General features: G+C 59.2%; 1 protein-coding gene across 3 annotated transcripts; it reads left to right on the top strand.

Moving 5' to 3' along the window:
- MTCL2 (microtubule crosslinking factor 2) lies at nucleotides 1-25565 on the top strand. Of its 3 annotated transcripts, XM_059862458.1 has the most exons (17): nucleotides 1-213; nucleotides 256-738; nucleotides 8349-8573; nucleotides 10126-10284; nucleotides 12790-12852; nucleotides 15476-16693; nucleotides 17688-17807; nucleotides 17961-18086; nucleotides 18416-18646; nucleotides 18794-18901; nucleotides 19185-19352; nucleotides 20348-20599; nucleotides 20732-20803; nucleotides 21182-21252; nucleotides 21489-22929; nucleotides 23025-23166; nucleotides 24121-25565. In XM_059862458.1, the coding sequence occupies exons 1-17, from the start codon at nucleotides 22-24 to the stop codon at nucleotides 24147-24149; spliced, it is 5100 nt and encodes a 1699-aa protein (XP_059718441.1). In that variant the 5' UTR covers nucleotides 1-21; the 3' UTR covers nucleotides 24150-25565. The 3 variants fall into 3 exon arrangements, with proteins under 3 accessions (XP_059718441.1, XP_059718439.1, XP_059718440.1); XM_059862457.1 differs by lacking the exon at nucleotides 1-213 and having other exon boundaries at nucleotides 606-738; nucleotides 17691-17807; XM_059862456.1 differs by lacking the exon at nucleotides 1-213 and having other exon boundaries at nucleotides 340-738; nucleotides 23025-25565.
- Nucleotides 25566-27715: the final 2150 nt, after the last annotated feature.

Genomic DNA, 27715 nt, shown 5'->3' with positions numbered 1-27715 from the left:
CCCAGCGCAGCGCAGCGGGAGATGGAGGCCGCGCCGGCAGAGCCGGGTCCCCCCGCGCCGCCGCCGCCGCCGCTCCCCGAGAGGAAGAAGAAGCCGCAGCGGGCGCCGTCGCCCGCCCGCCCCAAGGAGGTGCCCGGCTGGTCGCTGGCCAAGAGCCGGCGCGGCGGCGGCGGGGGACACCCGGGCGCGGCCCCGCGGCTGGCGGCGAGCGGCGCGCACCCGCACCCGCACCCGCGGCGGCCGGGCGGGGGCAAGGACGGGCGGCCCGACAAGCGGGGCCCGGCGGGGGCCCGGGCCGGCGGCAAGGGGCCGGCGGGGCGCGGCGCGGCGCGGCCCAAGGGCCGGCGGCACGGAGCCGAGACGGCGGCCCCCGGGGCGAGGAGGAGCGGGTCGGGACCCCGCTCGGTGCCCGCGCCTGGGCCGGGCTCGGGGCTGACCGACAGCAGCTCGGAGGTGTCGGACTGCAGCGGCTCGGAGGAGGCGAAGCTGCTGTCGCTGGAGCTGGGGCTGAGCGGCAGCGATGGCGAGTCCCCGGGCAGCGCCCCGCCGCCGCCGCCCTCGGCCGGAGAGGCGTCGCCGCTGCCCGAGGAGCCCTCGGCCGCCTCCGTGGCCAGCAGCCGCCTGCAGCTCAGCACCTCGCTCGCCTTCTCCGACCTCACCGAGGAGCTGCTGGACGCCGGCACCGACGGGCTGCTCCGCGAGCTGGAGGACTTGCGCTCCGAGAACGACTATCTCAAGGTGGGCACGGCTCGGTGTGGCATCCCTGTCACGGCTCGGTGTGCAGTGACGTCCCTGTCACGGCTCGGTGTGGCGTGGCATCCCTGGGCAGTAGTGGTACAGCATGGCATCCCAGGGCACGGGTCAGTCAGGGTCAGCATCCCTGGCTATAGCGTGGTTTAACGTCCCAGAGCTTTGCAGGGCACCTGAGGGCATGGCTCAGCATGGTGCAGCATCCCTGGCCTTAGCAGGCATAGTGTGGAATCCCAGGTGCAGCATCCCTAAGCACAACAGAGCATCCGTGGTTATCACAGCCTGGCATCCCCGTGCCCAGTGCAGCATGGCACAGCTTCCCTGGCAATGGCATGGCACAGCATGGCATGGCTCAGCATGGCTCAGCATGACACAGCATCCCTGGGAATGGCATGATGTGGCGTGGCACTGCATCTCCGTGTGGCACAGCATCCTCAGGTCCAGCCCAGCATCCCAGGGCATGGCTGAGCACAGGGCACAGCTCAGCTCAGCCTGGCCTGGCTCAGATGGGCAGCACAGCACAGCATGGCTGGGTGCAGGGCTTGGCATGGCTCAGCCCAGCGTGGCATCCCTGAACATGGCACAGCCAGGGAATGCTGGCCTGCCATGCAGTGGCTGGGCTTGACTTGGCACAGCATAGCATGACTGGATGTAGGGTCTGGCTTGTCTAAGCCTGGCATGGCCATGCTGGACTTAGGGCAGAGCTCAGCTTGGCACAGCATGGCCCAGCTGGGCATGGTCCAACGTGGTGTGGCACTGCTTAGCTCAGTGTTCCATGGCATGGCTTGGCACAGGGCAGCCTTTGGCACAACGTGGGCCAGGTTAGCCAGGCGTGACCCAGCTGGGCATGGCTTGCCCTGGCAAGGCACATTGGGTGAAGCACAACCAAGTCTAGCTTGAACCCAGCTTGGCATGGCAAGGCTTGTTACAGCCTGGGCTGGCACAGTTCAGCATGGCATGGATGTGCCCAGCCTGGTTGGGCATCCTGGGACACAGTATGGCATAACCTGACCCTGTGCAGCTGGGCATGGCCTGGCAGTTGGGCATGGCTCCCTGCTGCTCTCCCTGCCTGCTGCTGCTGCCAGACCCTGGGGACATTTTCCAGCTCTCTTCTTCCTGCTGGTTCCTGTGCTCCCTGGGGCCTTTTTCCAGGTCTGCCTAGCTCGTAGGGGCATGGTTTGGCCAGGGCAGAGATGCTGTGAGGGGACAGGGACACAGAGCCATCACACATCAGCCTGGTGGGCACCAGCACCCACCAGGTGCCACATCCTGGGGTGTCTGCAGGCATTTTGTGCCCTCTGCTCTCCTTCAGGGTGTAACTGTGAGTGAGCTGTTTGGGCAGTCAGCTGCTGGTGAGCTCAGGACTGGGTACCAAGGCTCCCCAGCTGCTCTTTGTGTGCTTCAGGTTGGAAGTCAGGCCAACTCTCCTCAATTGCTGCCCAAGTTTGTGAAAGTGTCAGGATTCCAGCCCCGAAGTGGGCATTGGGTGATGCACTGGAAGATGCTCAATCAGGCCCTTTGTCCATTAGCAAAGCCCCAGTGCATGGCTGGTGTCCCAACTCCTGCCAAAATTAGCAGCAACAGCTTAAAGGCTTTGATTTACTGGGGGCTGGAAAAATACAGATGAGGCCCCTGAGTTTCCAAGAAGGAGCGCTGCCATTCCTGCTTCCTCCATTCCCACGTGATCTCCTTCCTGGCAAGCTGCAGGCCAGCAGGGTGTGAGTGATTTACCTGCCCTGAGGGGTGGCAGCTGAAATCCCCTGGCCAGGGACAGTGGGAGAGGGCAGAGCTGTTGGAGGCATGCACCAGAAATGGCCATGGGGATGCTGGTGGCATTGTCCCTTCTTTGCCAGAACTTGTGTCCCCTCCCTGACATGTGCATCCTGCTTATATCCGTGTTTCTGTGTTGTAACTCACTTCTCCTGACTCTGGAGCAGGAGGTGGCTGGGGTGGTACCCTGGCTCCAGCTGGGCAGAAGCCCAGAGCACACATCTCTTGTGCTCCAAAAAATGTTGGAAGATTTGCCTAGTTTCTCCAGCAAGGAGCAGAAAACTGGGCTGGGCTGCAGCAGAGTGCTGGCTTGTGCCATCTGTGCTAAAAATTCAAGCATTTCAGGACTTAAAACAAAAATAAAGCCCTAACCCAAGGGATTGGCACTGCTCATCTTGCCATGCAGCTCGAGTGTGGATGAATCAGACTTATCCCAGGTGATTTATTTCCTAGGACTCACCCAAAAAGCTGCAGATGAATATTTTTTTCACGTATTCATCAGCACCAGCTAAAGCCTAGTGCGTATTTGGAGCGAGATGAGGATTTTTGGGGGCGGGAGGGCTTTGGTGACGTTCTGGCACGAGCCAGACGTGTGTGGTGCTACTACGCCCGTGTGATGCACGCTGGGCTTGGGAGCTTCCCAGCAGAGCTCCAGCAGTGCCAGCTCACGTCCCATCCTCCCTCGGCTGCCATAATAAAACCCACTTGCTTAAGCACACTTCACCCATTTCTCTTTGCACCCCACATTTGTGCAAGGCTCTGCTTTCCTCCTCCCTCTCTGGGTGTGCTGGGATCTCCTCTTGCCCCTGCTCTCAGGCCTGTGCACCTGCTGTGACCCCCCTGAACGGGTTATTCTGAGTGTTTCCCCAAAAAGGGCTGCTTTCACAGGCAGGCTGGCAGCCTGGGGAGGGAGGAGGTGGCTTGGTGTCCTTGCCCCAGCTCGCTGTTGCTGAGCTGTGTGATGGAGAGCAGCTCCCAGCCCTGCTCAGCAGGCTGGAAAATGTGAGATGTGATACGGCAGCAGCTGCAGAGGGACAGGCAGACAAAGAGTGGGCACGGGAGGGTTTGGAGCAAGGGGAGGGGACGCCTGCAAAGCCTCTCCTCTCCTTGGGAAGGGGTTTAGGCAAGAGCCGTGTAACACTGGGAGCTGAGTGCCCTTTCCTGCTGCCTGTCCCCCTCCTGCTCCCTGCCCTGAGTCATCCCACATCCCCTGGGGCTCACATGCATTTCCCAGCCCTGTGGAGAAACAGAGTGGCTGGGTGCCTTGTTTCCCCCAAGATAGTCATGGCAGCAGCAAGGGCTCTCTGAGAGCCCCCACAGGGTTATTGGGGGCTGTGTCTGGGCAGCTTGGTTGGCACTGAGTCCCTGCTCTGCTGCTGCCCAGATCCTGCCTGGCCACAGGGGCAGGGACCATGTCTGGGAGCCCCAGTAACCACCTGCAGAGCTGGGGACCAGAGCTCTGTCAAGCAGCCACCCTGGAATGGGTTTTGCAGCCTCTTGCCTTTTCGGATGCTGCACAACGTGGGCTGCAGAGAGCCCCCCGCTGTTTGCCTGGTAATTTATGGAGGCAGGTGTAAAGCTGAGAAATGTTGATTTTTCCCTCACTCCCATTACCAAGGGGGAGCTGCCATGCCAGCCATGGGCAGGGATCAGCACACAGGCTGCTGCACTGAGCTCTAGCATGACATGGATGGCCTGTGTATGTCAGAGCTGCTGTTAATGCACCCAGAGAAACCCCTGTGTGTGACACGGGTGTGCCTTGCCCATCCTTCCACCCATTGCACCCTGCCATGGGCTTGTGATGCTCTGCATTTCCTGCATTCCCCTTGCTGGCAGGGGACATACCTGAGCACCCTGGGCAGTTTCCTTTAAAAATCCCCTCTGGTTTTTCTTTTTTTCCCCCCTAGCAAATTCAGGAATAATTCCCTGTGCTGCCTGCCGGGCTGCCTGCTCAGAGTTAATTGAAAGCTGCTGCTTTTGTGCTGTAATCTGGGAGGAAGCCGTGCTTGTTGCTCTCCTGCACGGTAATCCCCGGCTTTGCACGGGGCCAGCCGCAGGCACAGCCCTGCCAGCGCAGCCCAGCTCCGCACAAAGGCGCCCCTGCCACACACCCAGGCTGCTCCCACCCTTCCTCCTCCTCTGCTGAGGTTTGGGGATGAAGATGGAGGTGTGCCCTCCCAAAATGCTGCCCATCCCCCATAGGCAGGCTGCTGCTGCTTGGCTGTGCCTGCCAAGGTTGCCACAGCCAGCCAGGCACAGCCAGCTGTGGTTGAGCTGCATGAGCCTGTTTTGTGTCCCTTGCTGTTTTCTGCTTCTTGGAGATAGCTGCTCCTGCTGGGTTGCACAGTGTGTGTGCCCCCTGCTCTGCTCAGAGCTTGCTGCATTCTTGCAGGAGCCAAAGTAAGCGTGTAACTCCGCTTGGGTAGGAGATCTGAGGGTTTACTTCTGCTTCTGCAACATGTAACGGGTCTGGTCTGCGCTCTGAGGTGTGCTCTGCCATCTCCACCGCTCCCTCTCCTGCCCTGTCATTGCTCAGGGTCATCACCCTGAAGCTCAGCCCTTCCTGAAAGAGCTGATGTCCTTCAAGTGCATGTGTGGACACAGCTGTTGCCTCCTCTTTCTCTGAAAATGCATGGTTTCTTTTTCCTGAGCTGGAAACAGGCAGTTTGCATCCCACCTTTCCGCTCCTTAGTTGCCTTAATAATCTCCCCAGGGAGAGACAGTGTCTGCGAGGTTTGTGCAGAGGAGGTTGAAGGTAGGTTGTCTCTTGAGCTCCTCCACTGAGCATAACCTGGCTCCTGCAGCCACAAAATGGGCTGTTTGCTTCTGCACACAATCCCTGGGGCATTCAAATGAGTCTCTCTGGACTGCAGCTTCCCAGCGTTTTTTTCCGAGCCAGGAGATTTCTAGTGTAAAATCCCTGTGAAATCTTTGCTGCTGCAGAGATGGGATGAGCAGGTTGCAGTGGTGGGTGATCCTGGAGGACAAGCAGGGGAGCAGCCCATCGGTGCTGAGAGGCTGTGACTCCACCTAGGGGTGTTCACCCTGCTGTCTACAGGGTGAGTGGCCCAGCAGGGCAGTCCCCAGGGGCATTTGTGGGGAAAGAAATGATTTTATTTCCTCCTCAGTGTTGCCCACCTGTCACCATGTCACACTTCATTTAACATCACATACAGTGCTCAATGCCACCCCTGAATTTGGGATGTTTCTGTGGGGTCCCTCCCCTCTCCTGGTTCTGCTCTCACCTTAATCCAGATTTTTTGCTGGGTTGGGCATCAACTCCAGAAAATGTGCAAAGGATGAGGCTCCGTGGCCATCATGGACCCCTGAAGCTGTGAGGGGACCCCAGTGCACCCCATTTGCTGCCTTGGCAGATCAGCTCTGTCCTCTAAGCTCTCTTCCTGGCATTTTTCCACTCTCCAATCCTAATCCCTTTACTGTGGCTTAGCAGCATGGTTTGCCTCCGTGGGGCAAACTGGGGCAGGCTGTGGATGCCTGCTGCATCCACTCAGAGGATTTATCAGGTTATGGGATGCCTGCAGCTGGAGCAAAGACAGGCACTGCTTTCCTGCAAATCCCCCCAGCCCCACTCCATGGCTGTATTTCCAGGCTTTGCCCGTGCTGGACACAGCCTCCCCCTAAAATAACGGTTGCTACAACCCAAAGCATAAACAAGCAGGAGCTCTTAGCAGGGCAAGCCCAGGCTTTCTTCCAGCAAATGCAAGATGTGGTTGGGTTTTTTCCAAGGTCCCTGCTCCCTGCCCTGCTCAGCTGCTGCCTGGGAAAGCCACATGGCAAGTGAGAGCTGGAATGGTCAGCACTGAAGGAGGACTGCAGTTGTATTCAAGCCACGATTCGTTGGTGGTGAAAGGAAGGCTGTTCCCCACCCGCTGCAGTGCGCCTGCTCACCTGCAATCCCTAATGCCTTTTTTTCTACAAAAGCTCCCAAGGAATACAAGCCACAAACCAGCTCTCCAGGCTGGTTTGGTTTAAGGGGGTTTTGCTGATGCCCCCAGGACTGTGGTCCTGCCGGTCAGCGCTGGTGGGGGGTTCCCATCGAGTTTGTCACCCCACGATGCATCCCAGCCCGTGCAGGAACATGTGGTTTGTCCCTGGGGGGTTTCACACCTGACACGTCCAGGAGGTTTTCTCAAACATGTCTGCAGTGATGGCCCTTCACAGGACAGTCTCTGGCTGTCCCTGGAACAGCCTGTCCCTGGGACCCCCTGTGCTCATCTCAAAGCCTCGGGGCTGTTTCTGTTCTGAGACAGAACAGAAGCAGATCTGTTCTCAGGACCCCCTGTGGAGAAGCAGAGCAGCAGAGGGTGACAGGACCCTGGTGGCCATGGTGCCACTGGGCTCCGGCAGCCCAGGCCAGGAGATAATCCGGGATTGTCTAATTGAGGTTCCTTCTTTGTTACAAAGTGTTTAAAGCCAACAGTGAGCGACTGTGACTTGTCCCTGCAGCTGCCGGCCCTTTCCCCAGGCTTGGCTTCTCCTTTCGGGGAGTTCTTGCAGCTGGGGCTTTGTCAGGCAGGGTGAGTGTGGCAGCCACTGTGCCAGCGCCTGGCAGAGCCAGCACAGAGCTGCCATCTCGAGCTCTAGGGCACTGTCACAGCAATGAGGGGGCAGTCCCCTGTCCCCTCTGCCCAGGGGAATCAGGGCTGAGCATCCCCAGTGCCTGTGCCACATCCTTTTGTTCCCTCCCTGACCATGCCACGGTGCAGAGTGGCAGTGTGAGCTACTCTCAAGTGGCAGTTGCATTTGGCAATGGCAGGAGATCTTTAGTGGCAGAGGTTTTGGCAGGAAAGCAGATCCTTGATCCCTCCCAGGAGGGATCCCTGGTCCCACTGGGCCTGGTCGAGGAGAACAGCTGGTGTGGTGAGTGGAGTGTTTGCCTGGGGGATTTGGGTTGGCACCATGTTCATGGTGACGTGGACACAGCTTGGTCAGTCCCCAGGGACCAGAGGGGACAGTCCTTGAGCATCCCCAATGACCACAGTCCAGTTCTGGATGAGGAGGTGGCACTGGGGACCCCACAGTAGTCATGTGCCACATCCCCAGAGGAGGCTCTGGGTCAGTGTTGGTGCCAGCAGGATGTCACCCTTGGCCCTGCTGTCAAAGTGATGCAATTGCTCTGTGCCAGAGGCTCTGCTGTGCTGAAGGAGCTCACTGGGAGAGCTGATGAGACTGGGAAGAGATGGAACAGGGGACCCAGCCCAAGGACTGCTGCTTGGTGGCAAAACAAGGGGCAGCCTCTGGTTCACAGCACTGCTGGCATCTGGTTCATGTCCCCTCGTTGCCTCCCCTAACAGCTGTCCTCGCCTGCCATCTCCTCCTTCCCTCGCCTGCCTCCCTGACACATCTTTTCCAAAGATAACCTAATTTTTCTCCCTGTGGCTGCTGCCTGAGCTGCTCCTGCAGCTCCTCTCCCTCCCCCACCTTCCTCTTTCTTTTACCACAAAGACTCTCAGGCGCTTTTGTTGGCTGTTCCCCCCCGCGTGACTGGCTCACCCCTGGGTGACGGCATCCAGCTGGCTCTGAGCCTTTTCCTGCAAGGATTGGGCTTGGCCCAAGGGGTTGGAGTCCTGTGAAAATGGCTCATGGGATGGATGGATGGATGGATGGATGGATGGATGGATGGATGGATGGATGGATGGATGGATGGATGGATGGATGATGGATAGGTGGATGGATGGATGGATGGATGGATGGATGGATGGATGGATGGATGGATGGATGGAGAATGGAGAGCCATGGTGGGGAGGTGTTACAGGCGAAAAGAGAGCAGAGCAAGCTGCAGGGTCTAACCCAACATCTCCCTGCAGGACGAGATCGAGGAGCTGCGCGCCGAGATGCTGGAGATGCGGGATGTCTACATGGAGGAGGACGTGTACCAGCTGCAGGAGCTGAGGCAGCAGCTGGACCAGGCCAGCAAGACGTGCCGCATCCTGCAGTACCGGCTGCGCAAGGCCGAGCGCCGCAGCCTGCGCGTGGCACAGACCGGCCAGGTGGACGGCGAGCTCATCCACAGCCTCGAGCAGGACGTCAAGGTCAGCCTGGGAGGGCACCTCCCCACCCAGACAGCCCCCACAGGGGGTTTGGATGAGTTGTGGGCAGGGAGGTGGCAGGGGATGTCGGGGCGCAGGGAGCTCTGTGAGGATGTGCAGTTTGTGATGTGCAGTTTTGTTGGAGCTGTTATAATTCCCTGCTAGCAGTGTTGATGTGGGAAGTGGGGAGCAGGGCTTTCAGCTCACAGGTGGTCTGAGGGGGTCCTGGTGGTGGAGAGGGCCAGCACTGCCTGAGAATGTTCCATATGTGAGCAGGCTGGAGCCCAGCCCAGCCCTGTGCCCTGGGGCTGAACTCCCTTATCCTGCTCCTGTGGGGGTGTGATGGGGCCACCACTGCAGGATGGAGCATCACAGGTGTGCAGGGAGGGAGGGTGGGGACCAGGACCCTGCAGGCTTGGGAGCTGCTTCTCTCGGCCATCGGGAAAACCTTGCAGAGCCCCGGGCACGGTGGCACGTGGGGCTGGGGCGGGGACAGGAGGATTTCTGCAGGGTGACTTCGCCCTTGAGGAGCCTGGTGAGTGTTTGCTGAGGGCTCTCACCAAGGAGACTGCTGCCAAGAGGGGATGCAGTGGCAGTTGGAGACAGCTCGGGATGGATGTGCAACAGCTCGAGGACTAACTTTGGTTTTTGAGCAGAAAGCAGCCAGTCCTGGAGCCAAGACATGCCACAAGTGCTGGGCTGTGAACCCGCCTCGCTGCCCATCCCTGCTGGGGCCCCAGTCCCCTCCCCAAACCACCCATCAGCATCAGCTCCCCCCCAGCTTGGGTGGCTGCTGCCAAAAACACCCCCTCCAGCTTCTCCCTTTCTGGGAAAGAAAGCACAGCCCATCCTCGAGGGAACAGGAGCCCAGCCCCATGGCCTGAGATCCTGCAGCCGGGCTTGCTGCTGCCTCCACAGTGCTGATGTCCCAGGCTGTGCAGGAGAGCAGTGGCATTTGGGACAAGTTTTGCTGTCCTGCAAATGCAAGAGTGAATGTTTTGTGTTATTAAGCTCCCTTTATGCTAGGGACTGCTCCCATGCAGGGGTCTGGAGAGGGGGAGCTCTGGGGAGCATGTAGTCACCCTTCACCCCGGGGCAGCTGCTGGTTTTTCTGTAACGTGATGCAGCAGCTCGCCTTTCTCCTGGCCAGCACAGCTGCTGCCTGCAGCGACAGGCTGCCTGCCCTGCTGCTGCCTACCAGCTCTTCCAGCCTTCTGGGGGCTTCTCCAGCTTTGTGCTATGGGAAAAAGGTGATTAATGTCTCCCAGCATCATGCTAGGGCTGAGGAAGGCAGGATTTGGCAGGGAATGGGGATGCAGGGCAGCCTTGCAGCTAGTGAAGGAGCAAGAGCACTCTCAGCACACGATTGAGGGGACAGACACAAGGGGGGGTGACCCTGACAAGGGTCAGGGGTCACCCCCCCACAGTGTCTCCCCCTGAGGGTCTCAGTAACTGCCAGGTGATCTCCTCATGAGGACTGTGGGTGCCCAGGAGCTGTAGTGTCAGCCCCCTGCACATCGTGCCCAGTCTGGTGAGAGCCCTGCTGTGTCCCCAGGTGGCCAAGGACGTCTCTGTGCGGCTCCACAATGAGCTGGAGGTGGTGGAAAAGAAGAGGATCAGGCTGGAGGAGGAGAACGAGGAGCTGCGCCAGCGGCTCATCGAGACCGAGCTGGCCAAGCAGGTGGTGCAGAACGAGATGGACAAGCTCAGAGAGGTGAGTGGGACACAGGAGGGGACCAGGAGGCATCCCCAAGGCTCTGCTCATAGCAGGTGTCCTGGCCCTGGATCATGGGATCCCCCAGCCCTGCCTGAGTCACTGAAACCCAAACCCTGCTACAGATGCTTGTGAAACCCGAGCAGCACCTGCCCTCGGCGTGCTCCATCCCACCCTGTGGGCACGGGCTGGCTCTGCCCCATCAGGGGGGAGCTATGGCACTTCCCCACTGCTCTGGGGACACTTTATATGTCCCTGGCCACTTGCTCAGCCCAGCCCCCTGGGCCGTGCCCAATTCCATCTGGGCAAAGCTCCAAATGATGTGTGGGGTCCCTGTCTCTGGCAGAGTGCCTGGTGCTGGCTGCATCCTGACCACATCCTGCAGGTCCCAGCAGTGTCCCAGTGGTGCTGTGGAGCTGGCTGGGTGCACAGTCCCCTCTGTGTCCTGGGCAGCCACAAATGTACCCACATGCACAGGTCCAGGGCACTCCATGTCATGCTCTGTTTGGAACCAGCTTCTGGCTGGGATCTGTGTCAGCCTCGGTGACAGGAAAGGCATCCCGGTGACAGCATGGACTTGAGATCCATTGCAGCCCTTGTAACCCACTTCCCTACTGCCCGGGATGCCTTTGGTCCCCGGGGAGCCTCAGGATGCATCTCTGAGCCATCAGGGCAGTGTGGGGGAGGAGGCACAGCCAAGGGAAGGATCTCACTTCCCCCACTGTGCTTCCTGCACACAGCAGCTCAGGATCTCTGGGGCCATCCCTGCTTAATGTTGAGCCCAGCTCCTGGGAAGCTGCAGGATCCAGCTGTAGCCATCCCCTGTCAGCCGTGCCCGTGCTGGTGTCAGCATCCCCCACACGGGGTGTCTTGCACAGCCCTGCTAACAGCCGTGAAATGGGTTTCCCTGCAGCCAGGAGCACGGGCTGAATAACAAATGGCAGCAGTGGGAGCTGGGCTGGAGCTCTCCCTCACTTGGAAAACAGGCAGGGAAAATGGTTCTGTGGTTAGCAAGGGGAGCTTGGAGAGGCAGGCACTGCCTTGCCCTGGCTGCATGGTGTGGGGTGGGATACAGTCCCTCCTGCAGCTGCCTGAGCCCTGGGGACATGGCTGGCTGGCACAGGCTCAGAGATGGTCCCCAAGCTCAGGATGGCACGTCCCCAGGCTAGCAAGGGCGTTGGGGTTACTCGCTGATTGCAGAGTGCTAATTAGGCAAACATTAGACAAAGTGAGCTAAAAGCCCTCCTCCTCCCTGCTGCTGCAGGGCACAGAGCCTGGCAGAGCTTGTTAGCAGCCAGAGCCAGGGACTGTGCAGGGCTGCACTCACCCCTCGGGGCTGATTATTCCTCCCTTCCAAGAGGTTTCTCCCATAATTGGATAATTGTCTGGGGATCATTCCTGAAGGCACAGGCATTTTCCCCTCTTCTGTCTCCTAAAGGGGGTCACAAAAAGTGGGATCGATCTGGGTACCCCATGCCAAGCCTGCCACGCCAAGCTTGGCCTTGAGGGGACCCTCAGGCAAGGCCACCCCAAGGCTGCTCCCAGGGTGGAGCAGTGACAGCCACATGTGCCCCAGGGTGCTGTGCCTGGGGCTCTTTGGGGCTGGTGTTGCCCTTTGCCAGCTGCAGTCCCCAACACGGTGGGTGTGAGGGATGTGATATGGCACAACCAGCCCCTGGGAGAGGCTCTGCAGCTCCAGCAGCTCCAGGGATGGTCGTGGCCTTAATAGGAAAGCCTGGAGCCCTGCACCTTGGCACAGGCAGCAGCTTACATTTCACAGCTGCTTTCTCTGGCTGCTGGGCCTCAGCACCAGCTTGGAAAGAGGTCCAGGGCAGCTGCATGGATCAGCCAGCGCTCATGAGAGGCTCTCTGGATGTTCTTGAGGGTCTTGCCCCAGCTCCCTTCCCCAGATAACTGGTTCTGCTCTGGGTACCTGCATTTTTACCATGCTTTTGGTCTGCCTTATTGCTCTGTCTGCCTTCCCCACCTCCCAGCTGTCCTCACTAGCCTGGACATTGTCCCTTGTGTCCCCTTGTGACCTTGGCAGCAGAGTCAGCATCATGCTGCTGAGGGACCAGGACATATCCCTTGCTTGGGGAGGTGATGGGGAATGTCATCATCTGCTGCTCCCACACTGGAATGTCCTGAGAGCTGGCCTGGAGGCTGGATTCCCTGCACCATCCAGCCCTGACAGGGACAGTGACTCAGCCTCTCCACTCTCCATGGCTCATTTCCTGCTCACTCCTGCTTTTTCACTGCTCCTTTGCCTGCAGGGGGAATTTCTGGCCAAACCTCATGATGTGATGCTTCCCAGTCCAGCTCCCTCAAAGCAAAGGGCCTCCCTCAGCCCACCAGAGCTCCGGTGTTCTGGGGTCCAGGAGTATCTGGGAATGTCAGCACCAATGTCCATCCACACTGAATCTGTCTGTCTGTCTGTCTGTCTGTCTGTCACTGCTGGGGTGCAGGGCCATCGCTGTGGGTCATAACTCTCTGTTCTTCCTGCAGAACTCCCTGAAGAAGCGGGGGTCTCGCTCCTTGGGCAAGACTGAGAAGAAGCCATCAGTGCAGGTATCAGCACCTGAGCACCCAGGGCATGCCACAGTGAGCCACCATCAACCCAGCTCATGGTGCCAGCTGGAGACTGAGCCCAGGCCAGGAGCAAATCCGGGCATGGCAGCGCCATCCCCTCCTTGCAGGGCTTTGCAGAGCTTTCCTGCCTCTCAGAGCCCCTGCATAAGGGAGGGATTGATGTGCTGGGCCATCCTCTTTGTCCTCACTCCTCCCTTGTCTCATTTATCAATGGAGCAGCAGTGGCTTTAACCCTTTCCCTGTGTAAGGCGCTGAAGGAGTTTGGCTTTACATTGCAAAGCTGCTTCTGCTCCTGTGGCTCTTGCAGCCTGTGTCCCTCCTGCCAGTGCCAGCAGCTGTGCTTGAGGGTGCTCTGGGAGCCTGGGGGAGCAGAGGGTCCCTGTGGGGATGGCTGGAGGCCACACCACTCCTGCCCTCACAGGGGATTTGCCAGTGGCAGCAGGATTTCAGCTGTCACTTGCTGTTGAGCTGAGCTGCTGTGACTCACTAATGCTGTTACCAGGGCTTGGAGAGGCAGAGCTGCTGTTGCAGGGATAGAAAGGCAAGAGGAAAAATCCTCTTTCAAAGGCAAAAGACCTGAAGGGTTTATTTTGGGGAACAGATCTGCTCCCCCAAAGCTGGGACATGGAGGCAGACCATGTAATGACACTCCTGACATGCTGCTGAGTGTCTCCCAGCAGGAACCTTGAGCAGCCTAAGGGGTTTGGGTGACCTTTTTCCTTCTTGACACAGGCCCTTCTGTGCAGCCACAGGACAGAGACCCCCAGGCCCTCAAAGACTTTCCCTTCCAGTCTTTATTTATCACCTCTCTTTAGCTCCATTCTTGAGAGCCCTTTCTAGCCAGCTGATGGTCGTAGCATCCTTCCCCTCATTTCCCTAGAGAGCACTTACAGCCAGTTCTGCCCTGAGTTGAGGGGGCTCCTCCGTCACCCCCTTCCTGAGGCTGAAGCCCCTCATCTGCCTCTTCCTGGGGCAGGAAACAACCCCAATCCCCTCTGCTTCCCCATGGAGCTAAGACCCTTCTGCTTGGGGTCAGGGTGGCCCCAGTTCTGTGGTGGGAGCAATGTTCCAGGAACTCTGGGCTCCCCAGGTGGGTGCAGATGCCCCTGGATGTGGCCCCCATGGGCTCCCTGTCCCTGCTCAGCTGTGGCTGGTGGCCCTGTGGGCACAGATGCTGTGACTCATCTGTGGCTTCCTGGGCCTCTTTCCTGCCTGGCTGTGCTGGGTGAGCTTCAGCACTCCCCAAAAATGGAGCTGAGGGGGACAGACTCAACACTGAGATCTCCCCAGACCCCAGGAGCACTCCAGCTGGTCTTGGGGAGGTGTGCATGTCTCTGCTGATGACACAGAGGGACACACTGGGTTGCTGCTTTTTTTTTCCCCCTGGAAAAACAGGAACTGAGGTCATGTCTGCCCTGCTCACACCAGCCCTCCCCTAATCTCCTCACCTAATTAGGGGGCACAGCTTTAATGTGCCTTAGTGAGGTCGTGTCCCAGTGCACAAGCATGGAAGTGCAGCAGGGTGGTTCCTGTGGTCACTGCAGGACATTTAGGGAATGAAATGGCACCCCAAACTCATGGGAACCCCCTTTCCATCACCCCTGGCCTCGTTATGAGCAGAGCATGAAGTCAGCAGAGTAAATACTGCTGTGGGGTTTGGGGTGAGCATGGAGGGGGCTGGGGGTTCAGAGCACCCAAAGAAGGGGACAGCTTGTTTTTTCCATCCAAGGAAAGGGAAAGGGGGTGAGTTCAGCCAGGCAGAGGGCTACCAGGGCCAGCAGCCACCCAGCCAAAGGGCTTGGCCACCTTCAGCACTGCCCAGCTGCAGTGGGTGCAGTGAGGTGAGGGTCACAGCCCAGCAGGTCCCCTCCTGGCAGTGACCACGCCACAGCTTGGAGCACTCAAGTGACCTCAGGGCACGGGAAGCTGCGAGCTGGACGTCAGGAAATCCTCGTCCTCCATCCAAAAAGCTCCCAGAGCAGAGAAACGGTCTGTCTGGGCAAACAGCCAAGATCCTAACTGCTAAATAAAAAAAGAACACATGGAGAAACGGTCCTGAGAAGCAGAGGGGCTTGGGAAGGGACTGGTGAGCTGGTGCTGAGGCTTTGCCTGGATTTTCAGTGCCCTGACAAGGTGGTGGCAGCAAGGCTGGGGGTTGGGACTTGGAGAGGTTTTCAGCAGCTTCTCTGCCCTGGGATGAGAGTGGGGGGCTGAGCAAGAGAAGCAGAGCCCTGACGAGGGCATTTCAATGCCAGTTTTGGGGAGGAAGCCTTGAAAACCCTGTGGAGTCTTGAGATCTTTCCCCTCCTCTCTGCCCTGTTGTGGATCAGGCTGGACTTGGTCCACACATCCCTGGTGGTGGCTCAGTGTCCTTCTTGGGGCAAGACCCACAGGTCTCCTCGTCCAGGGCATCCTGTCCCATCTCCAGGCTCACCCTAAAAGTCTCCAGGATGGATCTCAAAGCTTTTCCTCCTCCAGGAGCAGAGCCAGCAGCTTCCCTGGGACAACTGGCATGGGAGGGTGGCATGTCCCCAGACCTCTCTGGGAATCACCATGGTTCCTGGGAGCATCTTACTAAAACCCACCCTCTCTGGGTCCCCAGGAGGACAGCGCAGACCTGAAGTGCCAGCTGCATTTTGCCAAGGAGGAGTCAGCCCTGATGTGCAAGAAGCTGACCAAGCTGGCCAAGGAGAACGACGGCATGAAGGAGGAGCTGCTGAAGTACAGGTCCCTGTATGGGGACCTCGACAGCTCCCTCTCCGTGGAGGAGCTGGCTGACTCTCCCCACTCCCGGGAGGCCGAGCTGAAGGTCCACCTCAAGCTGGTGGAGGAGGAAGCCAACATCCTCAGCCGGAGGATAGTGGAGCTGGAGGTGGAAAACCGCGGGCTGCGGGCGGAGATGGATGACATGAAGGGCCAGGGGGACAGGGAGCTGCCGGGGCAGGACGCGCGGTTCCTGGTGGGCGTCTCCGGCTGCGGGGACGCAGGGGACACGGTGGCCGAGCTGCGGCGGCACTTGCAGTTCGTGGAGGAGGAGGCCGAGCTGCTGAGGCGCTCGCTGCTGGAGCTGGAGGACCAGAACAAGCTGCTCCTGAACGAGCTGACCAAGTACAAGTCGGACCACGAGCTGGACGTGACGCTGTCGGAGGACAGCTGCTCGGTGGTCAGCGAGCCCTCGCAGGAGGAGCTGGCCACAGCCAAGGTGCAGATCAGTGAGCTCAGTGGCAAGGTGAAGAAGCTGCAGTACGAGAACAGGGTGCTGCTCTCCAACCTGCAGCGCTGTGACCTGGCCTCCTGCCAGAGCACCCGGCCCATGCTGGAGACCGACGCCGAGGCCGGCGACTCGGCACAGTGCGTCCCCACCGCCGGCTGGAGGGACGGCGCGGGCGGCAGCGAGGCCGACGAGCAGGACAGGGGGCTGGGCACTGGGAAGGTGCCCGATGGCCCTGCCAAACTGCTCAAGCCCAAGGACCTGGAGACCTTGCTGGGCATCCGGGACCAGGCGACGCTGGTCAGTAAAGCGATCGATGTCTTGATTTCGGATGCCAACGGCTTCACCTCGGGGCTGAAGGCTTGCTTGGACAACGAGTGTGCGGGGGTGCTGCTGGGCGAGGCAGTGGGCAGCGGTGGTGACAGCCCCAGCGATGCCAAGCTGATGAATGTGCTGCTGATGAGGCTGGGCGTGCTCCAGCAGGACCTGGGCTGCTTCGTGAGGAAGGTGGACCACCTCACCGGTGGCTTCAAGGAGCACACGGACTCGTTCTCCTTCTCCAGCCCCAGCAGCCATGATGTCACCAAAGAGCACGCCTCTGACTTCCAGGTACGGCTTCTTCCCGCATCCCTCACAGCAGCTGCCGCTTTATTTGCCACCACGTTTCCTCCTGCTTTAATGGAGCAAACCCTGATCCCCACTGTAACCTCCCTCCTGCCTCTCCAGAGCAAAATCCAAACTAACACCTCACTGCATGCCAGTGGCACCGGGGACAAGGTAGGACTCTGCTCCAACAGAGTGTGCCCAGGGCAGGAGGCAGTGGGCATCCGGGCACAGGCTGGTTGTGCCAAGGCTGCCCTGCCCATGACCAGGGGCTCTCAGGTGCAATCCCACCTTAGCAGGGGCTGATGTTTTGGCTGCTCTCCCTGGCTTAGCCCAACATTGTGTTTCAGAAGCTCTTGCTTGTTGGGGATGAGCTGAGTGGGAGGAGAGCAGCCTGCAGCCTCCAAAAGCAGCCCCAATTGCAGGGATCCATCCCACTTGCAGGAATCCTCCGTCCCCAGAAGTACCCAGGCAGCGTAATTTGGAGAGCAAAGGCTTCAGGGCAAATCTGCATCCAGGGGAGAACACCTTTGGAGCAGTGCAGAGCAGCTCCTGCCCTGCTGTCTCGCTGTTCTCAGGGGTCCCAGCTCGTGCCAGGGACCAGGGGTGTCAGTGGTGGTTGGGGCTGCAGGCACAAGCCCCTTTCTGGAGCACACTCGCTTGTTCAGAGTCCTATTGTTCTGCATGTGGTCCCCCCAGCCCGAGGTCCCAGTCTCCCCCAGTCACTGCATGGCACCGTAACTGGTGTTTGCACATTTTTTCCCTCTTTCTCTCTTTTTTCCCCTTTCCCCAAACAATCCAGGCCACGTGTCTCCTCATCCTGTGTTTCCTTTTGGTTTCCACATTGTCTCCCGCCATGGTGATGAAGCTCCTTCTCCTCCTCATCCTTTTTGTTGTCTTGTAGTTCTTTACTGTTTCGGAGACCCATTGTTTTGTTTTCTGGTTTTTTTTTTCTTCCCGCTCTTTTGGTTTGTTCTCATTAACTTGCCCACGCATGCAGCAGCCTGATTTTAGGGACGCCGACCCTTTCCGCATCCCCCACGCCAAGGACACGGACCCCGCCCATGCCCGGAGCTACAAACCCTGCCGGGCTGAGGAGAACGACTCCTATGCCACCGAGGTATGACACAGCCTGGGAGCCATGTCCCCTCAGCCACAGGGCTGTGGGACAGGCTTTTGAGAGCTGGGGACAAGGGAAGTTGCAGAGCCTGGTCAGGGAGGGACACGGGGAAGTGCAGGCCAGTTTTCCCATCCCCTTCTGGGACTGTTACAGATGAAGGAGCTGCAGCTGGTGCTGTCTGAGGCCAACGAGAGCCTGCGGGGGCTGCAGGAGCAGCTCTCACAGGAGAGGCAGCTGAGGAAGGATGAGGTGGACAACTTCTCACAGAAGATCTGCCAGGTGAGTAGGGAACAGCCTCTGCCCCTGGGAGACAGCTGTCCTCAACCCATGGCAGTGCCACCTCCAGCCCCAGCCCTATGACCCACGTGGGGACCTGGGTGTCACCCAGGAGCACACACAGCATGTCCCATTTTCAAGGCTGAGCTCCTTGCACATGGAGCCATGCAGGGCTTCCCCCGTGGCCCTGCTGTCCCGAGCATGCTCCCAGAGTGGTGCAGGTCCCCCGGATGGGGATATGGGGCTGGCACCATGCTCAGCCCAGACCCTGGGAGAGAGGCATCACATGGCTGCCACCGGTGCCTGTCCTGGAGCCACTCATCTCTCCACAGCTGAAGGAGGACCACCAGAAAGCACTGCTGCGACGGGAGTTTGAGCTGCAGAGCCTCAACCTGCAGAGGCGGCTGGAGCAGAAGTTCTGGAGCCAGGAAAAGAACCTGCTGGTGCAGGAGTCACAGCAGTTCAGGCAGAGCTTCCTCCTGCTCTTCATGAAGCTCAAGTGGTTCCTCAAGCGCTGGCGCCAGGGCAAGATGGTGCACAGTGAGGGCGAGGACTTTTTGGAGGTATAGTGGGCTGCCATGGAGGGGAGACCACACTGTTGGGTGTGTCCCTCATGCCTGTTTGTCCTGCCCAGGGCTCTTTGGGTGTCCCCCATCCCTGGCCAGGGCCTGTGGGTCCCCATATCACCCCAGCCATGGTGTCACCCACAGGTGAACAGCATGAAGGAGCTGTACCTGCTGCTGGAAGAGGAGGAGCTATCCCCGCAGCAACAGGCAGACAACAAGATGTGTGCTGGGGACACCTGGACCCCCAACACGGTGAGCGGGGTCCCCACGAGCCCAGGGGGTGGATCAGGGTAGGATCAGCCCATGCTGTGGCTGTATGGCTTGGGCTGGTGACTCCTCTCGGGGTGCATGCTTGGGTGGGGATGCTCCTCCCCAGCACATCACCCCTGAGGATGGTCCCCTACCCTGGTGGCTTCCCTTGTCCCTCACCTTGGCAGCAGCCTGCAGGGCTGGGATGCAGAGAGGACAGCTCCCAGAGAGTCCCACCCTGTTGGGTCCCCTCCTGCTGCCTGTGCTGACCCCTGTTCTCCTGCAGCCCAACGAGTGCATCAAGACTCTGGCAGACATGAAGGTGACCCTGAAGGAGCTGTGCACGGAGCTGCGGGAGGAGCGGCGCGGTGCCAGCGAGCTGCAGCAGCAGTTCACCAAGGCCAAGGCTGCCTGGGAGATGGAGCGTGCTGAGCTCAAGTGCCACATCGCCCAGGTGGGAGCCCCGGGCACCCCGTGGGGTGGCAGAGCTCCCCCATGCCTGCTGGGGGGCTGGGGGCCTGCCTGCGCCCTGTGCCAAGCACTGGGCTGGGAGCAGGGTGGCACTGTGGGAATCTTAATTAGCAACCACTCAGGCAGGAGAGTTTCCATGGCAACGGGGCTGGCATGGAAATCTGACTGTGGAGCAGCAGAGGATGCTCTTTATTCCTCTGTCTGGGGAGGGTGGGATGGGACAGGGGCTCAGCATCCCTCCTGAGGACAGGCAGCTGAGAGCAGCTCAGAGCCCACCTCTCCCCACCTGAGTCACAGCACAGGATGCCTGCAGATGCTGCAAAAGGGCTGCACAGCTGCAGGGAAGGCAGGAGGTGGAGGGAGGGCAGCCTGGGCACTGGGGGAAGCTCCTGCCTGTAGGATGAGCCCCACCAGTCCCTCAGCCCTGTCCTCCCAGCACTGAGAGGTTTCCACTCCGGCTGTGCTGGCAGCAGCCCATGGCTGTACATCAGCTCTGCTCCCCAGCACAGGTGCCAGCACTTTCCAGGCAGGATTTCTCCTGGCAGAGCATGAGTCCCCGGTTCCCATATCTCCTCAAAAGTGAGCAGAGCAGCCATGGTGGCAGCACCCCAGTGGTGCTGCATCCTTGGGGGCCACTCAGGCAGCACTGCAGGTGATGGTGCCCCTCTCCAGGAGCCATGTCCTGCAGGCAGGAGGACAGCCAGGCAAGCAGGACATTCAGCTGGTGTCCTGCTAGGTGACCATCTGCTGGCCAGCTGGCATGATGTGGCTGCAAGCCAGGGCTGGCCATGGCTTGGCTATGCCATGACCAAGCCATGCTGTGTGTGTCATGTCCTTGGGGATGTGCTTAATGCCCAGCCTGGCAGCATGGGAGTCGCACTGGCAAGCAGGATGCCCACAGCCCTGCCCGTTTGCTGGAGATGTCCAGCACCACACTGGAGCCCTGGGTTCCTCACAGCCACCACCATGTCCCCACAGCTGGAGTCAAAGGCAGGCAAAGGGATTGCAGAGCGTGCACTGCCAGACTGGAAGGTGGCACTGAAGAGGGAGCGTGAGGAGCACCAGCATCTCCTGGCCGAGTCCTACAGCGCTGTCATGGACCTCACCAAGCAGCTGCAGATCAGCGAGAAGAACTGGAACCAGGAGAAGGTGGAGCTGCTGGCTCGCTTCAAGGAGGAGCAGCAGCAGGCAGAGCAGCAAGCAAAGGACCTGCAGAACAAACTCAACCAGGTATGGTGTCCCCCATCCTGCACATGTCCTCCAGCCTCTGCTGCTTGCCCCGAGAATGTTTCAGGCTTTTGCTTGCCCAGAGAGGGTCATGTTGCACCTCAACTCATGTTGAGTGACCGAAACATTCTCCAGTTGCAGAAAGGATCCAATCCATGGGCATTGAAGCACTCTGAAATGGAGAAGCACGGCAGCAACTGGAAAGAGGTGAGTAACAGAGGGTGGAGTGCTCTCAGGATGCTCTTAGGGCCCAGGTCTGTGCTAAGGGTTAGGTGGGAGGATGTGTAAACCCCAATTAACACCCCCTTAAACAGCAAATGAGGCTGCAAGGGAGAGCACCAGGAGAGTAAGAGCGTGAAGGGCATGGCTGACCCCCCCAGGAGCTTCTTTTTATAAAAAGCTGATTTTAAATAGAAAATAGATGTGGTTGCAGCAAGCCCCTTGCAGTCCTGGGACTGCTGTGCCTCAGTGTTTGGGGAAGCTGGTGGTGCTGGAGGGGAGCAGGATGCAACCCCTGAGCTCCAGCCCATCTCTGCTCTGGTCCTGTGCTTGCTGACCCTGGAGCTTTCTCCTGTGCCCTCTTAGGCTCTCAATGAGAAAATCACAGACAAGGAGACAATCTCTGAAGCAGAAGCCAAGGGAACCAACCTCAAAAGGTGAGTGTGCTGGTGCCTCCATAGTCCCTGGAACATAGAGGGGCCCCCTGGGCTTGACATCCCTGAGAGTCACAGGGAGATGTAACCGTGTTCCAGGGTAGTCCTGGAAGCAAAGGGCTCCCTGTGAGGAGCAGGACTGGGTGCCCAGGAAGGTCCCATTGGGGTGGGAACAGAGTGCCTCAGGTGTTCCCCAATCCCCTGCCCCCTTTTGATCCCTATTCTCTCTCCTCCCACAGGACCAAGTCTGTTTCCTCCATGTCAGAGTTTGAAAGCTTGCTCGACTGTTCTCCCTACCTCTCTGGAAAGACCGTGCCAGGGCTGGGTGACCATGCCCGGTGCAAAAAGTCATCCTCAACCACCCAGATGCTGCCCAACGGGATCCGGGACAGCACCAGCCTCCCTCCCTCCAACTGTACATATGTGAATATCGAACAACCTGCCCCTGACAGCCTGGCCAAGGAGAAGCTGGGCATCTCCTCCTGGGACTACTCAAGGGCAAACAGCCTCTCCGGGCACTACCCAGCTCAGAAACAAATCCAGAGGAGCTACACGGCACCCGACAAGACAGGGATCCGCATCTACTACAGCCCGCCGGTGGTGCGGCGGCTGGAGGCGCCTCTGGTGCACAACAAGGAGGGCAAGATCATGATCGAGCCTGGATTCTTGTTCACCATGGCCAAGCCCAAGGAGCCAGAGGAGTCGGCCAGCGCCGAGGGCACCTACAGCCAATGGCTGTGCAACTTCTCCAAGCAGCAGCAGGAGCTGCTGGACGGCGGCGCCGGGGAGAGCGCGGTGCCGCCGGTGCCGCGCTTCCCCCCCTCGCTGCACGACCTGGAGATCTCCGGCAACATGAGCGATGACATGAAGGAGATCACCAACTGCGTGCGCCAGGCCATCCGCTCCAGCTCGCTCGAGAGGAAGGTGAAAAGCACCTCCAGCCAGACAGTGGGGCTGGCCCACGTGGGCACACAGACCATCCAGACGGTGAGCGTGGGCCTCCAGACCGACCTGCCTCGTGGTGCTGGCATGCACGGCAAGAGCTGGTCCCCGCGCAGCTCCTCCCTCGTGTCCGTGCGCAGCAAGCAGATCTCCTCCTCCCTGGATAAGGTCCACTCCAGGATCGAGCGGCCATGCTGCTCCCCAAAATACGGCTCTCCAAAGCTCCAGAGGAGGTCTTCCTCCAAGCTGGATGCCTCCAAGGACAGGAGCCTGTGGAACTTGCACCAGAGCAAGCAGAACGGCTCTGCCTGGGCCCGCTCCACCACCACCCGCGACAGCCCCGTCCTCAGCAACATCAACGATGGCCTGTCCAGCCTATTCAGCGTGGTGGAGCACGCGGGCAGCACCGAGTCCATCTGGAAGCCGGGCTGCCCTGAGAGCAGCCGGGCCAAGCCCGAAGCACCCAAGTACGGCCTCGTGCAGGAGTTCTTCAGGAACGTCTGCGGGCGGGCGCAGAGCCCCACTGCCCCCCAGGAGAAGAAGGAGGCCACTGGGGAGGAGAGCAAGAGAGCCGAGCACCCCAGCCCCGCCACCCACCACGAAAACATGTCCCGTGTCTTGAACAAGAAGGTCCTCAAGCAGGGCAGCTGCGAGGACCCCAAGCCCTCGTCCCCTGGCCAGGGCAGTAAGGACGCAGCCCTGCGGGACCCCGACCTCATCTCGGCTATAGCCAGCGAGGTAACGAGGCACGGAGCCCCCCGGGGTGTCCCGCCGTGGCGGGGGACAGGGTGCCTGACCCCTCTAACTCCGCTGTGCCCTGTCTATCTTTGCAGGACACGGCGTGTGACTGCAGCTCCCAGTCCCTCACCTCCTGCTTTGCCCGGCCGTCCCGCTCCGCGGTCCGCCACTCCCCCTCCAAGTGCAAACTGCACCCCGCGGACCCCCCCAGGGCGGAGGAGAAGCCGGGGGCCTCGAGTGAGTGAGGACGGGGGGCCGGGGGACGCAGAGTGCCTGCCATCCACTGTCCTGCCGGAAGAGCGCCCGCGCTGAGCCCGCGGGGGCCCCTCTCGGAGGCGGCGCGGGCTCATCTGTCTCCTAAACGTCCCCTCGGCCCCGGGGACGCTTACGAAGCAGATGCGGAGCCGGAGGCTGCCGGTAGCCCCGGGGTGCGCCGACACCCTGGCAGGGTGGCTGCATCACCTCCTGCCTGCGCAGAGACGGCACCGGGGGGTCCTGGCGGTGCCACCGCGCCGGGAGTGTCAGCTGAGAGCCTGCTGAGCCGAGGGCTGAGAAAGAGAGAGCAGCCAGGGAAGGCTGCTGGTGTCGATAGGGAGGGCTGGGCCGTAGTAGGGAAGCACCGGCCGAGGGGTGATGCTGCACCCACCCCGCGGATGGAGGGTGCGGGCTCCGGCTGCTGCCGGCGCTGCCTGGGCTCCAGCATCCTGCCCGCATCCCGGGCCGATTGCCCGATTGCCGCGCGGTTGCATCAGCCGCGGGCTGAGTGTGCTTCCCCGGCAGGAAGGAGGAGGGAGGCTCCCTGTGGTCACCCGGGCTGGGCTGGCTGGGGGCCCTCCTCGGCCACCCTTCTGCTCTTGGGGTGCTGCTGAGGCCCTTGGCTGCTGGGAGGGGTCCGGGTGGTCCCCGGGCTCCTCCAGCTGCAAAGCTGGGGTCGCTGGGTGCACAGTGTGGGGAGAGGTGGCCTGTGCCTCTGTGTGTGTGTGTGCACATCCCCTGCTCCCAAGGGGTTGTGGTGCCCCTGCCTTGCACCCACCTCCCTGCTTGGGGCCACTTGTAGTTATTTCTTCTCCAAGTGCTGAATATACATATTTCTCTTTTTCTTTTTTTTTTTTCTTTTCCTCTTTTTTTTTTTTTTTTTTTGTTTTGTTTTGTTTTGTTTCTCCACTTCTGGCCCTGCCCAACTCCGGACAGCCTGCAATGTAAAACCAAGTGCATTTTAAAAATACCGAAATGAGCTACTTTGGAGAGGCACCAATTGGATTAAGAGATTGTGGTTTGGGAGGCTGCAGCGTGGCCCGTGGTCTGCGCCGCACATCCCTCTGTCACCACCAGAAAAAGCCTTACCCAGGGAGGGAGGGGGCAGCAGCCACAGCCCCCACAGCACTGCAGAGCTCCTGGGGCTGGGGGACTGCGACCCAGTTCCACACAGAGCAGCCTTGGTGCCCCTGTGCAGCTCCGGGAGAGAACAGAGATTTCTGAGGCAGCTGCCTGACCTATTTTCCAGCCGCCTGCCAGGGGCCAGGCGGGGATTCACCCAGATGGAGCTGCCTGCAGGTGCCTGGGGCTCAACGCATTGCTCTGGGGCTGTGTGCCTTGTTCTGGGCACTCTGTGCACAGCTCCAAGGGCTCTGCATTGCTCCAGGGTCTCCATCCACTGCTCTGAGGGCTCTGCATTGCTCTGGGGCTCTGTACAGTGCTCCAGGGGCTCCGTACACTGTTCCACAGGCTCTGTGCGTTGCTCCAGGAGCTCTGTACGCTGCTTCCAGGGCCTTTGCACATTGTCATCTCGCAGTTTCTCTTAAGAACTGCTGGTGCTGCCGAGGCTGCTGCCCTCTCCTGTCCGGCCACTCGCTGCCCGCAGCAGCTGCTGCATCACTGCCACGTCGCAGCCTCCGTCAGCATCTCCGCGACAGCCGCTCACTGCCGGTGTCCCCGGACACACCAGCATCAGCCAGGGCCCAGCAGGCCCACTACCCATGGCCTTTTGCTCCTGCAGCACCCGGCCAGCCCCCGGGGGACCCTCGTCACCCAGCTGGGTGCTGCCCACCCTCACCAGCAGCCAGGGCCAGGCTGTGTCCCTGCCTGCCACAGAGGAGTTGGGTCCAGCACTGCCACGGGCAATCTCCTGCTGTACATAGATATTTTCGGGGTGGTTTTTAGCATTTTCATGGATAATCGGGGTTTTGGTTTGGTTTGTTTTTTTTAAAAGACTCTCTACTTTTTGGAATGTGGTTTCTCATTTTTAAAACTGCCTTTTAATTATTTGTAATATTGGTCAGTTCTGTCTTACTCTGTAAATAGCGGTGCTGGGCATTTCCCAGAGGGGGTGAGATGAGGCCGGCAAGGAATTTGTGGGGAAAATTTGCTTAAGGTGTGGAGGTGACTGATTCTGCTTCAGCTCCTCCATGGATTCTGCCCCTGTCCACATGCCAGTGCCCAGCCTGGGGTGAAACCTGAGGTGTTTTGGGTAAAGCCGTTTGCCCCTGCCCTGTCCTCCTGCTTCCTCTCACCAGCCCATGCCAAGGTCGCATGAAGGGCACCTCCTGCCCCGATGACAGGCTCTCTGCCCACCCCATCCTGCACCCCTGTGTCATGCCTGCTTGTTGTGTGATGAATAAAGGCCCTGCAACCCCTCACCCCCACCCTTGGTGCTGCCTTCCCGTGCTGTGGTGGGGGGGGCCGTGCTGCCTGTCCTGTCTGGGGCAGTGCTGCTGCAGAGGGAGGTGTGGGTGACGTGATCCTGTGCCTCTGTTCCTGCCATCCTGCCTGCTGCCCAGCCACAGATGGTGTCCCATGCTCTCCTCACCCACTTGTCTGTCCCTGACACCATCCCCATGTGCTGACCCCAACTGTGCCACACCAGCAGAGCTCTTTGTCAGCTCCCATGGGTCCTCACTGCCAGCACTGTCACCAGGCTGCCCTCAGCTCTGCATTGTCCCTGTGCTGCTGGTGTCACGGCTGCCATGTGCCATGCCAGCCTGCCCAGCAGCTTACCCCAGCCTGCACACACACCCACATCCCCCTTCCCCTGCTGCCCATGGCTCCCTGCCCTTGTGCCCTTCAGCTGGACTCGATGCTCTCGGAGATCATTTCCAACCTTAATGATTCCCTGATCACCTGCTGGTCCCAGCTCCCCTGAGGTTCACTCCATGAAACTGTCCCACCCTGAGGTCCTCCACCACCCACCAAAACCCACCCTCCTTCTTTTGCTCTTCCATCATCCTTCATGTCCCATCCTTTTCATACCTGCTCTTGTTCCATCCCTCTTTATTGTGCTCTTTCATCAGCTCTTACCCAACCCAGCCCTCCTTCCTATGCTACACCCCATTCTTCTTTCCCATGTTCCCACCATACCCCATCCCTCCTGTGTATCTTCTTTTATGTTCCAACCCTTTTTCCACTGCTCCTCCGTTGTTCACCTATCCCTCCTTCCTTGCAGTCTTCTACTGTGTCTGATCCTTCCCTGCCACCCTCCTCCATCACCCACCAGATCCCATCCTTCTTTTCTGTGCTCATCCATCAGCCACCATGTCCTGTCCCTCCTTCCTGTCCTGTATCCTCCTTCCTGTCCTGTCCTTTCTTGTGCTCCACTGTCACTCACCACCTCCAATCCCTCCCTGTTCTCCCCACTCCCTTCACATCCCATCCCTCATTCCGCACTCCTTCCAGTGTCCATCCAGTGTGGGATGTGTCCCATCCCTCCCTGCCATGCTGTGCTCCTCCATTACCCACCAAGTCCCCGCCCACCCTCTTGTGCTCCTGCATCCCTCACTGCATCCTATCCCTCCTCGTTCTCCTCCATCACCCACCACCTCCCACCCCTCCTTCCTGTGCTCCTCGACTGCCCTCCATTTCCCACCCTCCAGCCACACTTTCATCCCATACCTCAAACCTGCTCCTTCATACACCACATCCTGTTCCATACCTTCATTCACCAGCACCTTCTTGTGTTTTCTCCTTCTTCACCTTCACCCTGTCTCATCCATCCTTGCCTTGCTTTGACTCCAGCTTTTCCTTTCATGTTCATGTCAACATTTCACTGTCTTTTTCAGCTCCCACCACTGTCCTCTACAACTTACCATCAGTTTATCCCTGCTTATTCTCCATTAGCTCCCACCTTCACCCCAACCTCATCCACTCCTCATCTTCTCCATATCTTTCTTCATCCTCTTCTCTCTTCCTGTCTCCTCTCTCAAGCTTTTTCACTTCCCCATCCCAAAAGCCAGTCTCACCTCCCATTCTTTCACCATCCTTTCAACTGCTAATGTCACCCAATTTTACCTTCTCCACCTCCACATTTCCAATCCTTGTGCTTATCCATTTCCCATTTCCTGATTCATCTTCCTCCACTGCCCTCCAGTCTTTTTCTTCTATCCCTTTAGTGTCTCTCGTTCCTCCTGTCATCCAGATCCATCTCCCAGTGTTTCCTCATCCCTCCTCCTCTTCTCCATCTCCCCTCCATCTTTTCCTCCACCACTTGCCATCTAATCTCTCTTTGTTTTCCTCTTTGATTTTGTCCACCTTCTTCATCCTCCACTTCCTACTGTCCTCCATCCTTCCCCATGCCCCACACCACCCACTATTTGCCTGTCCTTCCTCACCGTCCACTTCCTACCATCTGCCCAGTCTCCTCATCCTCCCCAACCTTACTTTTCATATTCATTGTCCTTTCCACCATCTTCCATCTCCTTCACCCTCCATCTCAAATTTCTTCCTCCACCTCAGTTCTTGTGACCCTTCACTTCCCATTGTTCCCCATAATTTTTCCTGCAGTTTCACCTCTTCC

This window comes from Haemorhous mexicanus, chromosome 18 (assembly GCF_027477595.1).
Source record: "Haemorhous mexicanus isolate bHaeMex1 chromosome 18, bHaeMex1.pri, whole genome shotgun sequence".
Taxonomy (NCBI): Eukaryota; Metazoa; Chordata; class Aves; order Passeriformes; family Fringillidae; genus Haemorhous; species Haemorhous mexicanus.
This window is presented reverse-complemented; position numbering and strand designations above follow the sequence as displayed.

What these genes read in the sequence shown, in the direction of transcription:
- MTCL2 (XM_059862458.1), top strand. Translation starts at nt 22, where the DNA reads ATGGAGGCCGCGCCGGCAGAGCCGGGTCCCCCCGCGCCGCCGCCGCCG. An exon ending in ACGGCAGCAACTGGAAAGAG is followed by an intron (nt 20,804 to 21,181) that starts GTGAGTAACAGA and finishes GTGCCCTCTTAG; the next exon opens with GCTCTCAATGAGAAAATCAC. An exon ending in AAGGGAACCAACCTCAAAAG is followed by an intron (nt 21,253 to 21,488) that starts GTGAGTGTGCTG and finishes CTCCTCCCACAG; the next exon opens with GACCAAGTCTGTTTCCTCCA.